The 24,161-nt window shown below is 41.0% G+C and overlaps 1 protein-coding gene across 5 annotated transcripts in view; it reads left to right on the top strand.

The window, feature by feature from the left end:
• The first annotated feature begins 1,107 nt into the window (after positions 1-1,107).
• LOC148033179 (uncharacterized) overlaps positions 1,108-24,161 on the top strand; it is a 66,721-nt gene continuing 43,667 nt past the window's right edge. Inside the window, exons 1-3 of one of the 5 annotated variants that reach the window (XM_087681050.1) lie at positions 1,109-1,497; positions 8,702-8,776; positions 19,552-19,629. In XM_087681050.1, coding sequence (XP_087537176.1) covers positions 1,164-1,497; positions 8,702-8,776; positions 19,552-19,629 — 487 coding nt within the window. In that variant the 5' untranslated portion in view covers positions 1,109-1,163. Of the gene's footprint in view, positions 1,498-8,673; positions 8,777-19,551; positions 19,630-24,161 lie in introns of all 5 variants that reach the window. The other 4 variants (XM_087681053.1, XM_087681052.1, XM_087681051.1 and 1 more) reach the window with 4 other exon arrangements.

Raw genomic sequence — 24,161 nt, 5'->3', positions numbered from 1 at the left:
TCAATCTACAAAGGGCTATTTGGTCAACCATCACACTTAAAAATAGGTAGAGAACGACACATGGAACTAAAAGGCTATAAGAATAGAAGAAGGGAATAACACATCGTGCACAACGAGGATGGCATGGATGATATCCATCCATAGAGGAGCCACTTCTCCAAGGATCACGCAATAAAGTGTACAAAAGTAAATGATATAAAAGATGCAAAAAGTCAAGGCAAAGAAGCAGAGCTAACTATGCCAATAGCCCCAAAATCTTAAAAAATGGAACAAGGCCTCCATATGTGATTACATTGGGTTGGGATATTTGGCCTTGGCAAAAGCCCAATCAAAAGGGCATAGTCATAGACCAACAATTGCTTGCTAGATATTTGTTAGAGGAGCCCAAATTTTCCTAGCAAAGGGCAAGAAATAAATCTATGATCCAAAAATTCCACGCTAGTTGTGTGAAAAAAACAATTACCATTTGAGATTCAACACTTAGAAAGGGCCGAAGAGCAAGGGGAGGCCCACAAATGATCACTCTTCAAAGAAAGACCTTGCATTTGAATGGGGGCTTGTTCAACCATCCTTCCATCAATGCCATTTTCCACCAAGCCTTGGATTTATGCATGCAACCAATGCTTGTTCTTGATCAAGAGATGATACACTTGGTTAGTTGAAGCCTTTTGAAGACAAAGACGACTAGCAAGATCCTAATCTTGCCAAGGGCAATTCGAGTCAAGTGCAAGAAAAGACTCCGTAGGCTGCCAACAACCTTATAATTCAGCCCCATGAATATCGATGTGCATGAGGAATCCGGAAGAGTCTCTTGGCCATTCGAAGAGCCATCAACGTCCCACGGCTCATCAAAGTGGCATCCGCAACCAAAGACAAACCTAGATGTGCCAGACGATCTGTGCTCCTATTTGTGTCCCAAGATACCAGCTCTCTCTCTCTCGTACCTATCTTTACTATTAGTTAAGGGGAGGGGTAGCGGGTGCCACGTGGCAGCCCCCCAACCTCCCCACAAAGAAACGTGGGGGAGGGTGCCACGCGTCCAGCACCCGCCTTCGCGCTGGGGCGAGTCTAGGCGCGGAGCGCCTAGTAAATACGTTATTAATAACTATAGAGATATTCGTTTCATCTTGTCGTGGAGAAGCAATAGGCCATCTAGCGGAGCCATGACGAGGAGGAGAGCTCCTACGCTGGTGGAATTATGCACGAGAGAAGTGGCGGAGAACCTGATCGCATACGCGGGGGACGAGGGGCTGTCTTGCCTGCCATGGGAGCTGGCAGAAGCAGTGGCCGGGCGCGTGTTGGGGCGGCCCAGTAGGCCTCCTCACCTGCACGAGCTCCTCGTCCTGTGCGAGGCCTTCTGGCATCCCCCTTCCCTCAGCCTACGTGCCACCCCCGGCATCAACACGCACGGCCTCCAGTACCTCTCCTACGCAACTTGCCTCGTCAAACTTGACCTCAGCTCCAATGCCTGGCTTGAATCCGTCGCCTTCCTGCCCCGTAAGTATAATATCTCACACTCTGAAGCTCATTTTGTCGTGCACAGTCGTCTCTAATTCTCTCGATCAATTTGTATTCTATCAATTTTTGGTTCGTAATTGGTTTATCATACTCCAGAAGTTCATTCTTTTGCTCATGAAGTCATCGATGTACAAACGGAATTGTCCTCTATCCAAAAATGGTAAAAACACATCCATGTAAAAAAATTTGCCAGTCTTCAACACAGCATCCATCGCAGCCAATGGGGTTGTGGCCCAAGTGGTTTGGGCGTGTGGACTGTGTGCATATATGTATGAGTTCAAGCCTTCGATGATCCCTTGCTGCAGTTTCTAAGTTCACATCTTCTCAAATGAGGCCGGCGCCTAAAGAGATTGTAGACATAAACGATTGTACAAAAGAAACTAAGAGCTACAATGACTTGCATGTGCATTGTTGCCGTGCTAGGTTGCTTGTGCAGTGATATTTTTAAAGTTCAGTGCCCCTTCTATAAGTCTCATCATACCACAATGCCATGTCAATGGCCTAATTTTAAGATCTCAAAAAGATTGGGCTAGCCTAGTTGGATCCTTATCTTAGCTTCCTTACAAAGCAAAACATTGTACTTTTGCAATTCTCATCCATGTACCACCAAGAAGATTAGAGGGCGCAACCAGTTCCTTATTTAAGTTGTTAATGCTTGCTCTCATGTAGATCCTTTAAGTGATGAGAATGATAGTATGCTAGCCTATTCTCTAAGATCTTCAATTCCAAGCCAATAGCACATCTTTTAGTAGTCACAAGCTCCTGAGAGATGTTCGACATCTCCGCATTGCTATAGAGATTTGGAGGAGATTGGCATCTCTCTTCTAGATCTAGACATTTGGGCATTGCTTATCTCTTGAGTTGAAGCTATGACAGCTCTTTGTAGAAAATTTCCTGTTGCCCTTTGGTGGCCTTTCATTTGATTGGTTGTTTATATGGAGAAGGGATCTTGCTCCTTGGTTGGCTTTCTTCATTGATGAACTTCATCGGCATTGGCACTCTTGCTGCCACCCTTGGATCCGCATCTCCTTTGGTCTTCTGCCACATTAAGGATCTGAGAGGGGGTGTTAGCAATCATGTGTCTTTTGTGGTCATCTCCAACCTATGAGCCTCAGTTCTGAGTTAGATGAGGAGATTTGACATTGTATTTGTCTGTAATTTTATGTGTTTTAGATACTTTAGATGGAGGGCACATTAGTGCATTTCTTTTTGTGCACTTTTGGCTCTTTTTTAGGGGGTTTGACCACATTTAGGATTTTTTCTCTTTTTCACTTGTATATAGGCAGCCTACCCTCCCTCTTTCATTATCCGTTGTCCATCATTGATCCTTTGTGATCAATGAGCCCTCCTCATTCTCTCATCTCCTTGCTACAGTCTGGTGCCCACACTGACGCATAGAGCTGTGTGTTGGGATTGACTCTTGCAGCCTTGTACCTTTAGCCATTGCAGTCACATTGTTCCTTCTCTCTCCTACGTTCTCTTTGTCTCCTCTCCGTGTTCACTTCACTCTTTTTGTTGTGCACTCTCACAAGAAATAGGCAGATACTTTGTCATACCAAATTGTAAAAGAGGCTCGAAGATGTATCTGTGCTAGGAGATGAAGATGACTTGTACCATTTGATAGATCTCTAGATCAACAAAGAAGTGAAGAAGCCCAACGTTTCTCATATTGAACTCTTGCTGCAAGATATTTGGAGTTAGATCAATCTCTCGTGAGTCACTCCTTGTGATAATCAAATTGTCCACATACAAGATGACTAAGATACATTTGTCATCCACAACCTTATAATAAAGGTTGGGGTCATGATCTAATCGATAGAAGCCACTCTGTAAGAATAATCAATCAATCCTATGGTACAAAGCCCTAGGAGCTTGCTTAGGCCATAGAGGGCCTTCCAGAATCTATAGACATGATCCTGTTTTCCTTGCACAAAAAAACTAGTAGACTGTGAAACATAAATATCCTCCTCTAGTATGCCGTTCAAGAAGGTAGACTTCACGTCTATACGAAAGTCAGGCTAGTTGTGATGGGCTGCTAGAGCCAAAATAGCCCCAATAGTAGACATGGGCTGTAGGTGCAAAAGTCTCCGAATAATCAAGACCCACCATTTGAGCAAAATCCTTGGCAACAAGCCTAGCTTTATACTTGTCCAAGGAGCCATCAACTAGGTACTTGGTCTTAAAAGATCCCCTTCGCACCAATCATCTTTTGCTTAGTGTACTGAAGGTGCCATTATAGGCAGTGCCAAAAGAATGGGCCCTATGGGAGACATGAAGAGAGGGAGGAGATGGCTGCTTTGATCTTCGCATTAGGTGATGGTTGCCATGTAGAACGGGATTTTGACCCCCAATCTTTGCAATGATTATGACACCTATCAAAGGGAGTATGAAGAGACGCCTCATCTAAGTCATCAAAGCCTTGGAACCAGTGATATTCCATGTCTCTAGACCTGCAAACACACTAAATCTGCTGCATTTTGCTATTGAAGAGCCCGAATAGAGAGAATAATCAGCTACACTTGCAAAAGATTAGTTGTAGATGTCCCCTCTTGTTCAAAAGCACTTGTAGAATGCAGAAAATTTGCGTTTTTTGCAGCAAGTAGTAGGCTGAAAATTTGCATTTTCAGTAGTAGGGTGGTCTTCTCTATAGGAAACCTCCATGTCCTCACTTAGATGATGATAGCATGTGAGAGTGCAATGGAAGAGGAACACAAACACGGAGTGAAAAGGAGAAGAAGAGAGAGTAGAAATGGAAGAGAAATCTGCATTGAATCTGCAAAGAATGCTGAATACAATGGATTAATTAGTCCTTCTAGGTAAGCCCAAAGTGTCAATGAAGGGACTGGATCAGGCTGGAGATGGAGTGTGCAATCTGTAGAAGATAGAAGATGTTTGGACCCTTGCGAAGTGTGGGCTATATATAGCCTTCTCTACCAAAATTTGGCTGACTGCATTAATGGTCCAACAGTATGTAGTTATACTGCTCAAAAATTGGCCGATCAGCCACCCCATCAGTTGGTGCAAAAATGCTGACGTGGCACTCCAATAGGGCAGACGGGGGCTGATCATGTGGAATGGTTGCAGACACTTTGCATACACACTGACACAGACTGAGGGAAGAACTGCACACAAAATTGAATGGAAAATACAATCAAGGCTCCCATGTATCCGTTATACTTTGACGTGGCAACCAAGAGATGATAGAGTGCTGGAACAAAATGATAGGCTATCACCCTTGTACTTCCCATTCCTTTTAGAGGGGGACAATATTGGTGTCATGAGGACATGTATTTTTGAAACCTCACTTAATATGTGGATTAATTTTTAATCACACGGTTAAGTAAGTGTTGCGCATGTGAGGTGCAACTAGAGTTAGAGTAAATCTACGACCCCGGAACTTGAGGAAATCATGGGATGTCAAAGGTAAAAGTTGCTATAAGTTATGTTACATAGGTACTTGGTGGTATTTGGTGCCAATTGTTGGCCTAGGTCATTCATTTGGCCATAAGTATCAGTTGATGACACTAGGGAAGTGGCGTTTAATGGTACCTAACATCGATCTGATGGTTAAAGATGGTGTAGAGACACTCGAGAATGGAAGCTGCCTAGCCAATTTAATTATTGGCCAATCATATTATTTTTCAGGATATTGAAATAATTATTAGATTAATTTTCAGTATTTAAAGACTGAAAATTAATATTTAATTATGGATAATGCTGGAAAAACCATTTGGGAAGGTTGCCACTTGTCAAATATGCCCATGCAAGATTGAAAAACGCCTTTAGAGGCTGGAGAGAGGCATTTTTAGTGTATTCAGCGTGCAAGAGAGAGGGAGGAGATGTTGCTGGTCTGATTTGCAGCCATTGGAGGACCTTCTGAGGTAGCCACGGGTAGGAGAAGACCAATCAACAATAGGTGACAGCAGCTACAGGCTGTTGAGATAGGGTAGTAGTAGTAAATGACTGATTTTCTTTAAGTCTTTGCATCTACAAGCTGTTGAGACAAGGCAACAACAGTAAATGATAGATTTTCTTCAGTTCTTCGCGAAGAAAGTCTGAATTTTCTGTCTCCTCAGCATTCTCTCTCATCTTCTAGCCTTTCTACCGCCTTGCTTCAAAGATTACAACATTGAGATCACTGGAGACTGAGAAATTTCAGATTTCGCTGTTGTATACCCTAATCTACAGCAGAAATTAGGGTTTAACAGCAGCCTCGAGAATCGTGCTAGAAATTGGAAGCTCCAAGACTTGGATTCAACAGGGCTAAAGCTCTTTTTAGCTTATTCAAGTGGAGGGACCGGCAAATCATTGAATTTCGAGCGTTTTCCATCTCCATCAAAGCGGGTGAAGGCCAATTGATTGCGTGAATGAAGGGGCAAATCAGATTGAAGACTTGGTGGTCATTTTGGACAGCAAGGGGAGTTGGAAAACTGAAAGAGATTTGCAGAATCCAATTGTATATCAATTTCTTCTTCAATTAAGTTAAATAAATACTGAAAGGGACGCGAGTTTTGGAGCCAACAGGGTGTCCAATGCTCAAGATCATATGGCAAAGTGTGCATTTCAGTTTTATGAATTTGTTAATTGCTATAAATAGTGCTTAATCAGGTTATTTACCACCCTGTGAGAGGAGGAAGGCTGGTTACAATTGGTGACACGGCTTTGGATTCCTTCGCCCCTTGTGTTTTAGAGGGGGATTCCTAGGATCGTAAAGAGCTTCTTTAGGAATTCTAGTCTACTTTGGGCCTTTTCCTTATGTGGTAACCTCTTTCCTTCGTCATCGAGCCACCATCCCTTGTCGCTTGGCTCTTGGTCCTTGTTGTTTCTATGCAAGCTATGGTGCCTTTGATAATTCTGTGCTATCATCTCACAATCGGGTCAAAGGCTTAGCTTATCTATCCTTGACTTGAGTTTTAAGGAGTGATCTGTTCAAGGCCTCTCTGTTTTCCTTGGCCTCTGGTGGTTTTCCATTTGATTAGGTTTTTCTTGTGAGAGGGGGTCTTGCTCCTTGGTTGGCATTCTTCATCGATGGACTTTATCGGCATCGACACTCTTCTTTGTTGAGAAATCACTTCTTCAGTTTCTCCACTTAAGTCAGGGTTTTGCACTGACATCCCCAAAAAGAGCTGGTGTCCTCATTCTAGTCATTTCATCAGTGGGCACCTACTCAATGGTGCACCACCCTAGACAGCTTAGGCCTATAAATAGGCCGTCACTTCATTCATTCTTCACTACCAAGGCGTCAACTTCCATTTGCGTGGGGTCACCTTGACATCAACATTTTATAGTTTGGAGTTCTTCTTTTAGTTGCCGTCATCTCCTATAGCTTAGTGTTAGCAGTCTAGCACATGGTGACAGTACATAGCTTGGTGTCAGTGATTTCATTTGCGTTTGCAGCTCGTCTCCATTAGGCATTTGCATTTGTAGCTTTCTGGCCTCTGGGATTTGTGTTTGTTGCCCAAGCCATCTCCTAGTATTTGAGGATTGCGCTTTGCTCCCTTGATAGCTAGTGATAATCTTTCTCATCTCCGACAATATCAGAGGATTGCTGTTTGCTCCGCTCCCTCGATAGCTGTCCTTCACCTTCCAGTGATTGTTGCCTGAGTTAGACATGATAGTGTAGTCATCTTTTGAGCTTCAGCTCCGTTGTATCAGCTTTTCTTTACATAGCATGATTCAGTGCATCATCATCGCGTTCTTGTGTTTCTAAGTTTCTCTTCTCCCTCAATGTTTGCCGTACACACTTTGTGTTTCTCCTCGCAAACCCTACTGTCTCCATGTATCGTCACAAATCTTAACATGGTATCACAACATACCTATTATCTTGACATTCGTGCCACCCTTGGATCCAGATCTCCTTTGGCCTTCAGCCACATCCAAGATTTGAGAGGGGGTGTTAGTAGACATGTGTGTCTTGCATTGTCATTTCTTGCTTGTGAGCCTCTTAGTTTGAGTTAGACAAGGACATTAGGAGCTCTAACATTGTCTTTGTTTGTCGTTTTATGTGATTTAGGGACTTTAGATGGAGGGCACATTAGTGCATTTCTTTTTGGGCATTCTAGGCTTTCTTGGGTGCCCATATTTTGGGCACGGCTACTTTATTACCAAATGTGGCCTAGTTTGCCTATATATAGGTGGCTTGCCCTCTCACTCTTATTATCCATCATTGATCCCTCGTGATCAGCCAGCCCTCATTCTCTCATCCCCTTGCTACCGTTTGGCACCCACACTGATGCGTAGAGTTGTGTGTTGGGGCTGATCATTGCAACCTGATATCCTTCAGCCATTGCATTCTCTTTCAATCTCCTTCTTCTCTACATGTTCACTTTCCTTTTCGCTGTGTAGCTTTACAATAACATGGGTGCTTTGGAGCAATTGTTGTGTGATCATTCTAATAGTTGAGTTGCTTTACATTGTCCTCATTGCCCTCATTTATGCTTCACATTGTCTTATTATTAGCTAAGTGCATCATCTTGTGTTCTGAACACATATTCTCTTTCTCTGCCCCCCCCTGCCCCCCCCTGCCCCCCACCAACACACACACACACACACACACACACACACACACACAGAGACACAGAGGCTTTCTTAAGCTTAGTTTCACACATTTTTCCAATGTATAATTAAGATGCTGTAGTTATGTGTGTACTATTTGCAAGAGCCTTAGTTTGAAGAAGGTATTATGTGTGGATTGTTGAAAGGAAAGAGTTTCTTTCTAATTGGTTTAAGACGAGCCCAAGGTGCTATTTAAGATGAGTCCAAGGTGCTATTTTTCCTTCTCAGATTTACTTAAAAGTAAAATAAGAAAGCTAGTCTCCTAGCAGAGAAAATGCATTGTTGGGATCGATTTCACACAACTACTCTATATTAAGAATTCAAGTGCTTTGGATGAACCTAAGCAAGGATGGATAGTTCCATTGTACTATTTGTCATTGGTCTTTCAAAGTGATGATTATTACTCTATAAGAAAGAGTCAATTTAAGTCAGAGAGGGGTCTTCCACTGAATATCACATTGTCCTTTTTCTTTTCCTTGTCTTGGTACATTGCATAAGCTGTCATATTTTCAATAGTTTCAGATCATTCAATATGACTGAGTTGTACTGTTTTAGCTTGGGGTTTCTAGAAAATTGACTGCTTTGTGTTCATTAACACAGGTCATTGGTTTTCTTGGATTTGTTATAGAATTAGTTCAATTGCAATGTTTAAACTTGCGCGATTGTTGGCGTTTGCCGGAACAATGCCTGGCTGATATTGGAGGTATAGTTGGAAATCCTAAAAACTTAGTGTATTGCACATTATTCTTTATATTGCCATGAAACATGAATGTGTTCTTCTACGTGTAATATTAAGTTGTAGCTAAACTGGCTGTCTCTTTTTATTCTACATTAGAAATGCATAGTGATAGGAAGGAACACCAAAGGCATTCTGCTGGAGCTGATGTGACAAAAGCTAGGGGGGCAAATGGGATTAGATACTCCTAGTAGTTGCAGTCATAGATGATGAATACTAATTGTTGTATGTTAGACCAACAAGATTTAACTTATGCCAGCTAAAAAGCTCCCTTGGCATCACTGCAACGGTAAGACAAGATAGCAATAGGCACTAGATTCAAACCGGCTTGCCATAATGCTCTATGCTTTGAGGTACATGGGCTGACACAGCTGCTGCTGTTTCAACTTTTGATAATTGTAGTTAAATTGACTCTTTCTTTTACTCTGTATTGCAAAAGATCCAATATTCGTATTTATTTTACGTGGAGAGGGAGACATTCTTATCATGTGTACATTTATATTGGAAAAAAAAATCAGGATAAACTTGAGCCATTTCCTTCATTTGAAATCAAGCGTTGTAGTGTGACCATAGGCAAAACCATCCATAACAATCTCTCTGCAAAATGCTCATAAAAGAGCCCCTTTGGGTGAGAGATCTATCGAAGTAGCCTCACAATCATATAAATTCATATTCATTTACTCATCACATAGAGTCTCTAATATTGATGGTCATAAACCTCTGCCAAATACAAATTTTAATTATCCAATGAAGTAGACATCCCTGCTTCTAGCACCAAGGACTCATCCTCAGGAGTCTCCTAATTTGAATTGGTGCAATGGTTGACCTGGCCAAAGCATAGTAGCCACCACAACAATGCAACCTGGAATAGACTTAAAACGAATGCTGAAAATGTAATCCATTCTACTTGCTTTCGCTGCCCTTTCAGATGCTGCAATGTGTGGAAAGACTCAATTTTCCTTTAGTTCCTGCAAATGCTCTCTTGCTGCTTGAAAATTCTGAGGCGATTCACACTGAACACAAATCAAAGTAGTTTATGTGCAATTGGAGGCAGCAGACTGCTGTGTTTTTGTTGGCAGCAGCAGGTCCTTTGCTATCTAGTCCTGTCAGCCCTGTTGTGCATTCAAAATCTGTGGTACAACCAGCAAGTCACTGCCTTTTTGCAGTTCACAGCGGCACTTGACATTCACAGCATGATGCATCATCATTCCGGCCTCATTATCTGCAGCCCAATAGTCATCATTTGCAGCCCAATTGTCATAATTAAGTGTGCGTTTGCAATTTCAGCATTAGGTGTCATCATTTGTCAACAGGCATTGATAACAGCAGCCACATTCTGCAGTTTCTACCTGTTCCAGTTATGATTACATCCGCTTTTTGTTGGTATCGCTGTATTTTTGCATTGTTGTGTTGTTTCACTAGTTATGGCTTCACTGTTTGTTCCTAACATCAACCTGACTGGAGACAATTTCCAATATGGAAACAGTCCTTTAAAGCTATCTTGAAGATGCACTCTCACTGGGAACTCATTAGAAGTACCAGCCCACTCTTGGATGAGGATGATCATGTTGCAGTGAGGAAGTTTCTTGCTATGGAGCAGGCAGCTTTGACTGTTCTCATTTTCCTCTTCTCTGAGAAAGTGTTTAACATAGCAGGTAAATACAAGACTTCCCATTCTCTTTAAAACAATTTGTAAGATAGGTACGTTTGAATGGACGACCTTCACCATTACCAGCTGGAAGAGCAGCTTGTCAAGTTCAAGGTGGAGGCACCAAATATCATGAAGCAGGTAAAAACATTACTTGATGTGATGGGTCAGTTTGAGAATGCTCAAAAGACCTTCAATGGCGATGATTGCCATGCATTTGATGCAAAAGTTGCCAGATTCTTTCCATGAATTTAATACTACCATAAATATTCAACTAAAGTTACAACTAAAGTTAAGGTTTCTACATTCCACATTATATTACCACAGGAAATTGCACCTTCTACCCTTGGGACCCTTCTTGTTGGAGGAATCGATGTCTTCTTGTTCATCACCATGTCAATGGTTGTTATGGCAAACACCACCTTGCTTCTTCTGGTGTCTCTCTGACTGTGGCCCCCTCTACTAGAGAGGTGTAGTTATTGGGGTTGGAGAGGCCATTGTTACACAGATTGCCATCGTTACACAGATTGCTATCCATATATAGATGATGAGGCTGAGTTTGGTATGGAGCCTTAGAGGGGGTCCTAATGTGGGCCTACAACTCGAGATGCATGAGTTTGTGGTCATGGATGTTACTAGTCCTATGTTGCTTATCAAATACGTCCCTAGAGCACGCCTCTTTCGATTTCATTCGACCCTTTTCTTCTTCCTTGCCTCACTAGCAGCCAGCTAGATGAGGTGTCCTTTCCTTCGCAAAGACTGACACTCCCTCCTGTGAAGAAAATACCCTAACACAAACACAAATAACAGCATATGACAAAGCACAGACTGATAGAAGAACACAGTTAGGATTAGGGTAACTCAGAGACAATGAACACAGAGAATGAATGAAATGATATGACTATTGAATATACAATGCTTATGCAACAAACACACTATACAGTGAATGAATACTGAACCTTAAACTCCTGTATCTCAAGGATTAGGGTAATGAGCTGGAGAGTGTATCGTACTCCGAATGGATCCCGAATTGTAGCAAGGCAGCCTTCAGATGTTGAACACTAGCAAACGCAGCCAAGGAAGGCTGGATTTGATGCAATCGGCGGCGTAGGAGAGAGAAATACTAAAAACGCATGGTGAGGAGAGAGTAAATAGTGAATGCAGCTGGGAGGAGAGAGAAAACAGCAGGGACAAGCTGAGGAGAGAGAAAACAGCAAATGTAGGCTGGGAGGAGAGGGAAAACATCAGCAACAAGCTAGGAGGAGAGAGAAAATCTGCAGGGCGGCAGCTAGGGCCTGCAAATGCAGCAATATGTTGATGTGGCAGGCTGTATGACAACTGGATGATGGATAGCAGCAGTTGCATGGCCGGAAACAGCAGCAAACTGATGACAGAGGGCTGGAAACAGGCGCCTGATGAGTGAAGACTACAATGAACAGCTTGGACTGCAATGTCTTCCGCCAACGGGGTGTGGACAGCAAGCTGAAAATGCCCCAAACGTGCAAAAACGAGATTAGGGCTGAATGGAGGGCAGCATACCTATTTATAGAAAGTTTGGGCCCTTCCAAGCGGGTTTGTGCTTATGAGATACAGACACTCTAGGAATGCATTTCTTTTTAAATAAACAAGGTTTCTTCCTTAATTAAGCATGTTTTGGGGCTGTTTAAGTGAAGCTAATGCATTATTTAGTCCAACATCTCCTTGGTTGTGCATAGCTATCCATCCCTTCCTTGTCTTCATGTTCTCCTCCTGCATTGCCTTATCCTTCTTCTTTGCCTGTTCATCTAGTTTAGAAAACTCCCTCGATACCCACTATTTCTACTAGTCACCCTTTTATGCATGTTTTGCCTCTTCCACCATCTTGACCTGCCGATCTTCCTCCTACATCCTATATGCATATTCTTCCATGGTCTGAGCTGATTCATCATGATTCCAAATTTCTAGATCTTGTAGTGTGCGTCTTACTTCTCATACTCATCCTTTTGATATTTGATTAGCTTCAATCATAATATGGTTTTGTTTGAGTGGCTATTTATGATGATGCTCTTGGTGATCATGATGATCTCATGGTTGTGAGTCCTATATTGAGTTAGTGAGAGACACTAGGATCTCTGTGGGGATCTACTCTTTTTGTTCACTTCTAGTCTTGTTTGTCGTTTGTTCCTATTTTTGGGTCCCTTCCATCTTTTTGGACCAAGATGCCACTTGAGAGCATTTTCAGGTTTTTCATGCCTATTTGTTAGTTATTTATCTCCTCCATGTGTAAACACACATTTTTGTGTATAAGTATGTGCATAGGTGTAAATGCCTTCTATGGCACCAAGCATTTAACAAGGGTCAAAGGTTTTGGTGTGTGCCTAGACCTTTATATTGAGGCCCTAGCTTTGTACTTTCATATTAATTGATCATATCTAATTCAGCTTTGTATCATTTAGTTACCTCTCTCTCTCTCTCTCTCTCTCTCTCTCTCTCTCATGGACTTTTATCTACCATAACTATCTTTCCTCACTCTCGGGCTCCATACCGAATGATGGTATTACGAGCCACTTTCTTCTTAAGCTTATGTACCATCCAACTACCACCGCTCTTTTCAGCAGCCTATCGTGGAGAGCTTGGTTTTGTGTGAGATACACAAATAATATGTAACCAATTCACAATGTCTCAATCTCCTTCTTGGGATCCTACTATGTCTTATTAGGCTTCTCCATATTTGGAGGTGATGAGGAGGCATTATGGACCTTCACATTCTTCTTCTTGGCCAGATAAACGATTCTTGACAGATGAGGAGTTCCAAGAGTACTTGTGCATTAGGTATAGCAGTAGCTACTGCTCTCCAACTCTTGAAAACATTGTCTCTAATACATCCGGATTAGTTGGTGATAGTTTGGAATGATTAGCGATCCATCTTCTTCATTATAGCTAAGCCTAGAGTCAGGTTTGTCCCACCTTTTTATTTGAATCGAAACTCTCCTTTGTGTTTCCTTTTGGTACGCAAGACCTAAATAATAATAGGTTTGAGTATGTAAATGTAAATCGAGGAGGCTCTCAAAGCAAATGTACTTCTACATGTATATCAGACACTTCAGTTTCATTTGAGCATGGTGTTGGTAGTCACTTTTCTCAATCTCCTTCCATCCCTCTAACGGAGATGATTCTTTTTGCCCCTTGGCCAAGGCCTTGGTTGGAGGATCCAAGTTGGAGTTGGATGATTAGCAGAGGAGTCCGTATCTTGTTGTTGCTTCTTCTCCTTCTTCTTTCTCGAAGTTGCTAATTGTTTGCAATCCTTGCGCAAATATCCCTTCTTACCATAGGGATAGCATTGGGCCTTCGAATTTTTCTTCTTGCCTAACTTGAGCCACCATATTGGGATGAAAGCCTTCCCTATAATTGCCAAGACGCCTCATGCTCAAGTAGCATGGAGGACATATGGGTAAAACTCACTCCATTGATGACGTCTGGGCTCGCAAAGCATTGGCCACTCCATCCAACTCCAGAGGGAGCTTGTAGAGCACAATCCCCACAAGATGAGCCTTTGGAAGGGTGGACTCACATGTCAAAGCTGAGCATGTACCTATGGAACACGAAGCAAGAATGAATGAATAGTGTCCTTTGGCTCAAACTTCATCTTTTGGAGTTGTCCATAAAGGGTAACTGCACGCATAGTCAAGGGAGCCTCGTATAACATCTGAAGCTTCACCCAAATTGCTGAATGAGTTGTGCATGATGTGACCGCCAGAAGAAATTCTTTGGAGATACAATAAAGAAGAGTAGAATATTCACGTGCATCATTGCTATCCCATGTGAGCACAACCTCTTCATAGTTGTCCTCGTCAAAATCAGCTAGAAGAAGAGTGGGATGGTCATGATGCTCAAAAGTTCTAGAAACAAGGTACCATAACTGCTTTTGCACAAACCAGGCTTTCATAACAACACTCCATGTTAGATAATTAAGGCCATGTAATTTCTCGTTAGTAGAACAATAGGGAGGAGGCATTTGGAGAGGATAGAAAGAGAAAATAAAGGAAAGAAGAGGAGGAGAGTACAGCCAAAGCACAGCACAAACTGCATTGATGGGAGTTTACATGCAGTGTAGGACAAGCTGATCACAAATAACTGCTGTGAAAGGACAAAATCTGATCAAATAGAGTCAAAATGTGAAAATTACAGCCAATAGAACCTGAAAATATAATCGTCCAGCATGTAGAAGTCAAAACATAGACAAAACAGGCATTAAATGCAGCAATACCGCGATAAAATAATGCAGAAAATGGAAATGCAGCCTGCTGGAGTCAAACACAGGTAGTAGGAGCAATTAATGCAGTAAATGCAGACTGCACAGCAGAGAGGTGGTGCTAGGCTGTAAGGAGGTGGTTGCGATCCGGGGAAATTAGTGATTAGCAATGGAAGACTTGTAATCAACAGAAAACAACAGGAGGAGCCTAGATCCTGAAATTTGATGCCATATCATAAGTGGATGCAGCAATGGAAGCATGAAAGAATATGAAATAAACAGCTGAACACAAGAAAGAAGAGAAAGGAAAGAGAAAACACAAGAACAGTTGAAAAGAGAACTCAAAGATGTGCTCAGGAAATGGAATCGACATTGAGCCATTGTTGCATTGGCTTTGGCACTGGCTTTCTCTCTCCACAAGGCATGCATTGGATTTGCAAGTGATGGATGAATGAATGTGAAGGAGAAGCTGAAATAAATAGGCCAAAAGAATGCCACAAGTGGCATTAGGTTGGCTAGCAATAAATGCCAAAATAGTCACTAAAGTGACCACTAAAAAAGGCCTAAATATCACTAGAATGTTTGGCACAGGCCAAACTCACATATGAGCTAACTATATTGCTAACAAAGGCTTAGAACTTTATCTTCTCGTATTTCCTTTTTTGGTTGACAAGCAAGGAATTTTTTTCTTAGATTTCAATTCTAGCCTTCCAATTACACTTTCATTGCATATGTTTGCATATCTATTTTTCTATATTAAATCCATCTATAGTGAGCTGATGGAAGCAATCACACAAAGATTTGCATAACTAAGAAGGTAGCACCAACTCTCAAACTCTTGCGAGTATTGTGTAGCTACTAAATAGTTACATAGAGGCTTGAAACCCTCAACTTGTCATAGTTCTTTTGATCCAAGAGACAAATGCATAAAAGAGATGGAAACAAGATGAAGATAGGTTCATGTGACATGAAGGCTTGAGTTTTTTATAAAATTTGCGTAAGTAGTGTTATGTACATTGATATATTAAAGTATCTATCTATAGATTTAATGCTAAAATCCGAAACTTCTTTCCCCATTTCCAAAACTGGCCGAAACTCCGAAACTTTGTTTTTTATTGTTTTTGTTTCTCCCATTTTCGGAACTCTTGCGTACTATGATCCGGCAGTAATGATCCCCCAAGCAACACAAGGTGCCAAGTATCACTCAAGTAGCAAAAGATACGCTTCATGGCCTATTAATGCTTGGTGCTTGGGGTATGCATGAACTTGCTCATCTATGAGACTTCAAATTGAATATTAGGCCTCATAATGCATACCAAAATCAAGCATTCACCAACATGCTGATAGAAAAAGATGTCAAAGTAGCCTCCGGCATCACAACGGCTTAACTTCAAACTTGTCTCCACAGGAGTAGCAATAGGCTTACAATTCTCCAGACCAAATTTTTGCAATAATGTCTCAATATACTTGTCTCCACAGGAGTAGCAATAGGCTTACAATCCTCAAGTCCAAATTTTTGCAATAATGTCTCGATATACTTTGTTTGATAAAAATCAATACCTCATCACATTGCTTGAATTGAATGCCTAAATAATAATACAATAGGCCCAAATTTAACATGTCAAAAACTGAATTCAACTTGGCCTTAAAATCAATAGTAGGTGTCTCATTTGGACCAATGAGTAACATGTCATCAGGGTTGTCTCTGTACATAGTACAAACTAATCCGTACGGTAAGGTAGGGTACATATCCATACGATTTAGTATGAAAAAATAGACACTTTTTGGCCACTCTCCTTCAAGCCTACAACTTTCTTTTTTTCTTTCTCCTTTTGTTTTTTTTTCTTCTTTCTTGTTTCTCTCCCCCAAGTTTCTTCTCTCAAGCCTCTCATCTCTCTCTCTCTGTCTCTCTCTCTCTCTCTCTCGTGGAACACATATGAATTGTACCCAGCCTATATACCATTTAGTACCTACTCAATTAGTTTATCATAGCATTAGATGGTAGCTTTACTGGGACCTGGAAATTTTCCTAGACATTTTGTATGTAACGTTTTGGTCTCATAGGCCACCTTGGCCTTTCGTAGACGTTAATATAACTTTCTTTCTTTCTTTCTCTCTCTAGCCTCTTCCTCTCTCAACTATAGTTGCACTAGTACCATGTACGGAAGGTTTCATACTATACCATACTTTAGGTATCGTACCTTACGTATTAGTACCATAAGGTACCAACTTAATGGATACATCTTTTCCCATTCAAATTGCACTTTGGGATGAGCTAAATGCTCCTTATATTAATATGATTCTCCCATGAGATTAGGTTATTTGAGATTCAAACAATTTCTCTCAACCTTCTCTCTCTCAAGCCCACGCTTCTCTTATTTGTACGATCATTCATGTATGATGTATCCACTCCCATCTATGTAGTTGCAAGTTGTACGTAGCAGTAGCGTATGATGCACATGCTGCATTGGGTTTTGGCATGTTACCCTCAAGTATTCATCTTATATACTCTAATAGCATTGCTATTTAGACTTGAAATATCTATTCTATTATCTTTAGTCCAAAATAATCAAGTTTTTTTTTTCTGGTACTAATATTGTACCTACCTTATAAAATCTTAAGGTACCATTTAGTACCGTATTTTATCGTACCATACCATATTGTACCTTTCGTACTAAACAACTATGCATGTCATCGATATAAAGCAAAATGATTAGAGGCACATCACCCCTATATTTGACATATAAAATGCTCTCAGTTGGACGATTTTGAAAATGAAACCGGTCTATGACTCACATAAAGCGGTAGTTCCTTCAATTAACACTTGGTCTTTACACACATACACATAAGTAGAGACCTCACTCCCTCGCTCAACACCAGATTAGCCCCGAAGACCGGCATCCCTCTCGGTATTCTTTATCAATTAAAAGATGGAAAGTTACAAAAATGATAATGTTCCAAAATACCTAACCTGTGAATAGTTGATTTTCATCTCTTCTGAGTAAATCCCAACTGCATAAGAACAGTACAGCATGTCCAGATCAACATCCCTTTTAGGAAAGCATTTTCTGTGACCAAAACTCAATGATTCCTGTGCAGAATTTCAGTTTGCAGATCTCTGAATTCACTGTTCTTATTTTCCAACATGTCTTGAATTCACTGTTCTTACTGCCCAGCATGTGACCAAAACTCAATGATGTGTGCAGAATTACAATCTATAGATCTCTGAATTCACTGTTTTTACTATCCAGCATGTCCTACATTTTCTGTGACCAATACTCAATGATTCATGTGCAGAATTTCAGAGAAAACACAGAATTGTATCTTCGATGGAATCAGCCCATCATGGGAAGTATTTCCTCTGAGAATAAAGAGAGAGTTGATCAGAGGGAGCAAGCTCTATCTCCGTACTTGAGTCAGAGACGTAGAAGTACTCTCCATGACTGATTTTCTTGCAGCAATCTGCCCTCAGCTCCTCAAAACTTTATTCTCCCATCTGCCCCTTATGCCTATTACGTTTTTTTAAAATGCTCTCTCTCTCTCTCTCTCTCTCTCTCTCTCTCTCTTTTGGGAATTTGTGCCACATGGCATACATATAACAATTTTCCCGTTTAAACCTTCTGGTCTAAAATTCTCCATAATCGGTGCAAAATTTGATCTCGGCACAAACCAAAGAATCAATCCTCGTACAAAAACGAAGATAATGATGCGAACACATTCTGGGGTCCAAAAATAACTCCCTAAATTTTAGGGATGGTGACCCCTGCATTCCTCAAGTTGTTTTGAGTAACTTTTATCATTGTGACCACATCAAAAAGTGTAATATGGCTCAGTTACGGTGACTTTTATTTTGTGAGCATTCTCACATGTGCATCTTCTGTCTTGGCTGGACTCATTGTCCTGCACCATTTCCAGTGGCTAAGCACACAGTCCCAAACCACTGGCATTCTATTCTTCAGTGCCCATTCAATATGGAACCGGTCCTAAGGCTCAGACAAACCATTAGTCCAATTTGTCCCAATGGTTGTCTCTTCTGGCCATGCAAAGATCCCGGCTTATTCCAACAGAACTTTGGGGTTAAGAAGCAACAACAACCAAAGAAAAGAAAAATAAAATATTTATATAAGTAAATAAGAAAAGCAACTGTAAAAAGTATCACCACCTGGTGACAAAAAACCACGTGCAAGTAAGTATGCATGTGTTTTCTTATACACCCATGTCAGAAAATTGAAGGCTTAGTACTAAAATCAGCAGTTGGAAATCGAGATTGTGAGAGGTTTCAAGAAGCTAGCCATCCCAATCAAATTTGAGGTTAGATTTGACCAGCCAAGGGTCAAGCCAATTCCCCTTTTAGATCAAGTTGAAAATTGATAAAAACGCTCGATGGTCATTTTTTATAGAAAGAGGTATATTGAAAATTGAAGGAGATTGGAGCCTAATCTCAATGTACTTCATCCAATATTAATAGAAACTAAAGAAATACTATAAGGGGCACTAGGTTTGGGGCTTAGCGAGAGTCTTTTGTCTAAGATTATTTGGTAACATTTGCTTTTAGTTTATGCGAGTTTTATGGTTGCTATAATTAGTGCTTAATCAAGTTATTTACCACCCTATCTGAGAATTGCAATTTGTTTTATATATTTTCACCCCTACACAAATATTTACTTGCAATCTAGTGTATGAGATTGTTTGCTAATATATTTTGCTTCTTAAGCAAAGTTGTCTATAAATAGAAGTGTGCTTTGTTGGAGAGTTTAGCTAATTAATGCTCTTATAGAAAAATAAGATGTTCATGTGACTTGAGCTTTATAATTAGATGAGTTAGATTTATCAAGCTTATATTAGTTTATGTTGAACATACAGGTCTTACTCAATTACGTTGTCTAGATTTGGAAAATGTTTACTCTATCACGGACAAGTTTGCTTCACATTATCTTTCAAGTAAGTGTAGTATCCACAAATTTATTGACAAGGTTGCTTCACAACTAGAGTATGTGCATAAGAAGGAAGTTAAATCTATATACTAATCTCTACCAAGGCTGAAAATGACCTATGAGAAGGAACCATGTACAATGGGTAGTAATCATGAGATATCAAGGTGTGCGTGGAAAGTGTTATATGTGGTATATAGTGCAAAGTGATGTACAATACTATGCCAATGTAGGGATAAAAGGGGTGAGTGGATGGAGCACTAAACGACTGGCTATGTAATGGAATGATAGGCTACCATATGTGCTCAAGTATGTAACCATGTGGAGCAATTCTATCTAACTTCATTCAGTTCGAGGGAGGGAGGGAGGGGAGCGAGGGAGAGGGACAAATAAAGAAAGAAATATTAACGTCTACTATAGTTGAAAATGCCCTATGCGATAGAAATACGTATATTGGTAATAGTCACTGATATCAAAGTGGGATATGCCAAGTGGTAATTGGTGATATATGATGCAAAGCAAAGTGTAAATTGTTGTACAATGCAATGCCCATATAGGGATAAAACAAAAAGGGGGTGCTCCTCTTTGTGTAGTTGTAGTGTGTGTGGTCATTGTTTGAAAAAAACTCAACGAGTTGTGATTGTTTGCCCCCTTATTTGCATGATGCTTGGCTGGAGTAGTGATGTGTGGAGCCTTTGGATCTCAACTACGAATTGGTCGAAGTGTTGCTAGTTTGGGGACTCCATGACTTGTTTGAGGGAGACGTCTCCTATAAATAGTGCATTTGGCTGTAGGGATGAGGGCTTCTCTCCTTATCGCGATCTTGATTTGATAGGAAGAGACCTTGAGCGTGTTGGTGGCTACTCACATCTCATGTGGCATGTATATATAAGTATCCAGGTCTCTCAATGAAACCATAAGTTGTAGTCCTCATAAAGTGGTCCTTGTAGTATGACTTCTTTGTGTGGAGGGGAGAGAGGGGATGTTGTTGAGGTGAGATTCATGTATGCCATATGTGTAGTGGATAGAGATCATGTTGTATGACTTGGTTCCTCTTAGTATTAGTGTATGAGAGACGTGTAAGAGGGGGAGTCAGGGTCATACTAGAAGGGGGCATTCATCCATATCGATCTCATATCCCATGAAGTAGTGCTCTACTTGTGCATACAATGAGTTGTAAGTTTAACATCTATAATCTAAAGATCTGAATTTCTAAAGATTGTATGTACAAAATATCTAGCTATAATAGCTCCTGTGTATATCTTGAGGTGAGAACATGATCGTAGCTATGATGTGGTCTAGGGGCACTTTGCTAATGTATTGAGGGGGGAATCTCTTGTGTCTCACAATAATGGCTTTGATCCGACTATGGTATGGACCCCCTAAGTTGTATATTGGGTGGTTGAGGTCACGTGCTTGGCAAAGTGTGATGACCTTGTCTAGTTTGACTCCATGACATGGGGTAGGTGCAGTTTGGGGGATGAATAGTGTCTATAGAACTAGTAGTGCTTGTGGAATTTGATCTATGGAAGAAAATTTTAATTGCTCCTTGCTTGGGTCCCTTTGGGCGAATTGGTCACTTGTCTCGTAGCAGTGCTATGCAATGCCGTTGAAGCTCGAGGAGGAAAAGCCTAGACATCTTTGATCCTCATATTCCATGATATGGTGGATGGGTTTGAAGAGCAATTGTACATCTGGATATGTAGTGTTCCTATGTCTCAGGCTCTCTATCATAGAGCTCGCATATCCTTTACTTTGCTGGAATATCTGTCCATCTACTTCCCTCTATCCTTAGCTAGCTAGACGAGGTGTGTATCTATCCAGTAGCAGCCTGTATACCATGGGAGATGTGTGTGTATATATTGTGGTGGGATAATAAATTCCATACTTAGAGAAATGTAGAAAGTAGCTCCACTAAAACTCCATCTTTGGTCCTAGAGTGAGAGGTGGCTGGATCCAAGTCCTCCCTATTTCAACTCTTAGGACATCGGCAGCCCATGTAAGCTTATGCAAGTTGCCATCTATGAGTATCGATATTTCTTCACTTGCCTTGCTAGCTATCTAGAGGAAGTCAATGCCAATTTAGGATATCTCTAGTGCTAGAGCTCGAGAAAGGCATTGCTCTAAAGATTGCATCCACAACCATAGGTGCTGCCCCTAACTTTGCTTTTACAATACAGAGTTGGGTGGGGGGCTTACTCTTGATCATGTATGACATCATCATTGTCAATGGCCTCTATGTAGTCCCAACTATCATATCGGTCTCTCTCTGGGTGAGTCTTGTCAATGAGCGGGCTTAATCATTTGTGATATAGGCTGCAACCCCAAACTTCAGCTCCATATAGAAGAGTTGATATAACTAGAGCGTCAAACAACCATAGTTTGGTGCGAGAGTCTTGAATTTGTATGTGGGCACATTGGTTCTCAAGGGCCTCTAGGGCTGTGTAGCCTTGCGCCAATTAGGCCTCAACTACCTCCTTTAGTGATTATCTTTGGCTAGAGAAAATGCCTTAAGTATGTTAGCACTCTCATATGAGCTTAGAGACATAGATGTTTCCAAAGAAAAATTGAAACAAGGAGCTCTTACATGGCTCATCACTTGGGAAGCGCACAAATGGACATACTTTATGCACTCAAAAATATTAGAAGAATTCATGAAATCAATTTAAAGGGAAGATGCTCAAATGTTGGAATTAAATCCCTTTTAAGAACAATTTGCATTACCACATCTTAAGAAAAATAGAGTCAAGCTAAAGTAGAGACTAAAAATCCATTCTTGAAGAAGTGGTATATTACTAGGCATGAGACAAGATGCATGCTTCACTACATCTACCCCAAATGTGAACTACTACATAGATCGGGTCACCCATGTTGTGGAAGTGTTGAATACCATGACCAATGTGGTGTATCCATGTCTAACACTAGCTTGTCCTTGTGTTCTCATGCCTTGCATCTCAGCCTATGCACTAAGCTCATGCTCCAATATCGATTGTTATATCTTAGCCAATGTGTGGCTGATCATGATGGTCCTATAATTTTTGAGGACCAGAGGGTTGCCACTCTTAGAGTGGGACTATAGTATGGTCTCACCATATTTCAGGGAATTTGTCACATATTGCTCTATTGAACATACATGCCAACATGGGTGCTAGTGTGTCACATGCATGTGAGGAGCTTTGCCACTAGATTGTCCTCATCCTATGCCATCCCATTTTGTAGTTTGTAGATTGCTGCTTTGACCATATTACTAGTGAGAAAGGACTAGTGTGTTGATTTGTGGACCTGTGGAGATTGCATGGGTGTTTGTCCAAGTATATCATACAACTCTCTCCCATAATGGAGCCAAGCATTAGGCAATGTAATTTGTATAGTGAGCTATCTTTGGCGAAACATTCTCTATGCTCTTTTGCTATCTTGTCCCAAAAATAGTTGGTATAACTTTATATCAATTTTTGCTAGGACATCTTGCTTCTTTCACACAAGGCATTTGAAGAGCATCCTTGCTTGGCAATGTGTTTGAATCCCCAAAGCAATCTCTCTCTTTAGGCATCTACGAGTGCTATTGCACTCATCATCCTACCAACCATTTTAGGGGGGCCGTAGAGTGTGGGGGTTTGCATGGGGGCAAGATGTGTAGGAATGCATACAAAGCTGAAGTATATAGGGCCTTTGCCAAATCTCTAGTACATTCTTCTAGGGATATGCTCAAATTTAGCATTTGTAATTTGTCACATATAGAGCCTTGCAAGAAAACATGAGAAGAAAAGGTTAATGGCAGCTTGCAGTAGTGGGATGGTGGCGTTGAGCTAGATTGAGGGCATGGAGGTGGCAGCAAACGGGGTGCAAGGTGTTAGGAGGAAGTAGGCCCATGTTTGGGTACATTTATTGTGTTAATAACAATGTATTTAATTGATGCCACACTAATTACGGTTCAAGTGATTTGGGGGCATCATCAAATTAATTGACGGGATGTCAAGATTGGTCAAAGGCATGTGGTTGTGATAGGTGGGAATTGGGATGATGAGAGAGAAAGAGGCGGCAAGTTGTCAAGAGGCTTGATGGGGCGACAGTGTAAAGAAATACCCTAACACAGAAACACAAATAGCAATCATTTGACAAAGCACAGACTAATAAAAGAACACAGTTAGGGTTAGGGTGATTTAGAGACAATGAACGCAGTGAATAAAAGAAATGATATGACTACTGAATATATAATGCTCATGCAATAAACACACTATGTAGTGAATGAATATTGAACCTCGAACTCTTGTGTCTCAAGGATCAGGGTAGGGGTAATGAGCTGGAGAGTATGTTGTACTGTGAATGGATCCCGAATCGCAACAAGGCAGCCTTCGGATGTCGAACACCAGCAAATGCAACCAAGGAAGGTTGGATTTGATGTAGATGGCAGTGTAGGAGAGAGAAAGACTAAAAACGCAGGTGAGGAGAGAAAAAGACTAAAGGCATAGGCTGCAGGAGAGGGAAAGACTAAAAACACAAGAAAAACTAGCAACAACAGTTTGTATGCTAAAATAAACTCCG

This window comes from Lygodium microphyllum, chromosome 7 (genome assembly GCF_053477565.2).
Source record: "Lygodium microphyllum isolate KBCC chromosome 7, Lygodium_microphyllum_v1.1.10, whole genome shotgun sequence".
In the NCBI taxonomy this organism is placed as follows: Eukaryota; Viridiplantae; Streptophyta; class Polypodiopsida; order Schizaeales; family Lygodiaceae; genus Lygodium; species Lygodium microphyllum.
This window is presented reverse-complemented; position numbering and strand designations above follow the sequence as displayed.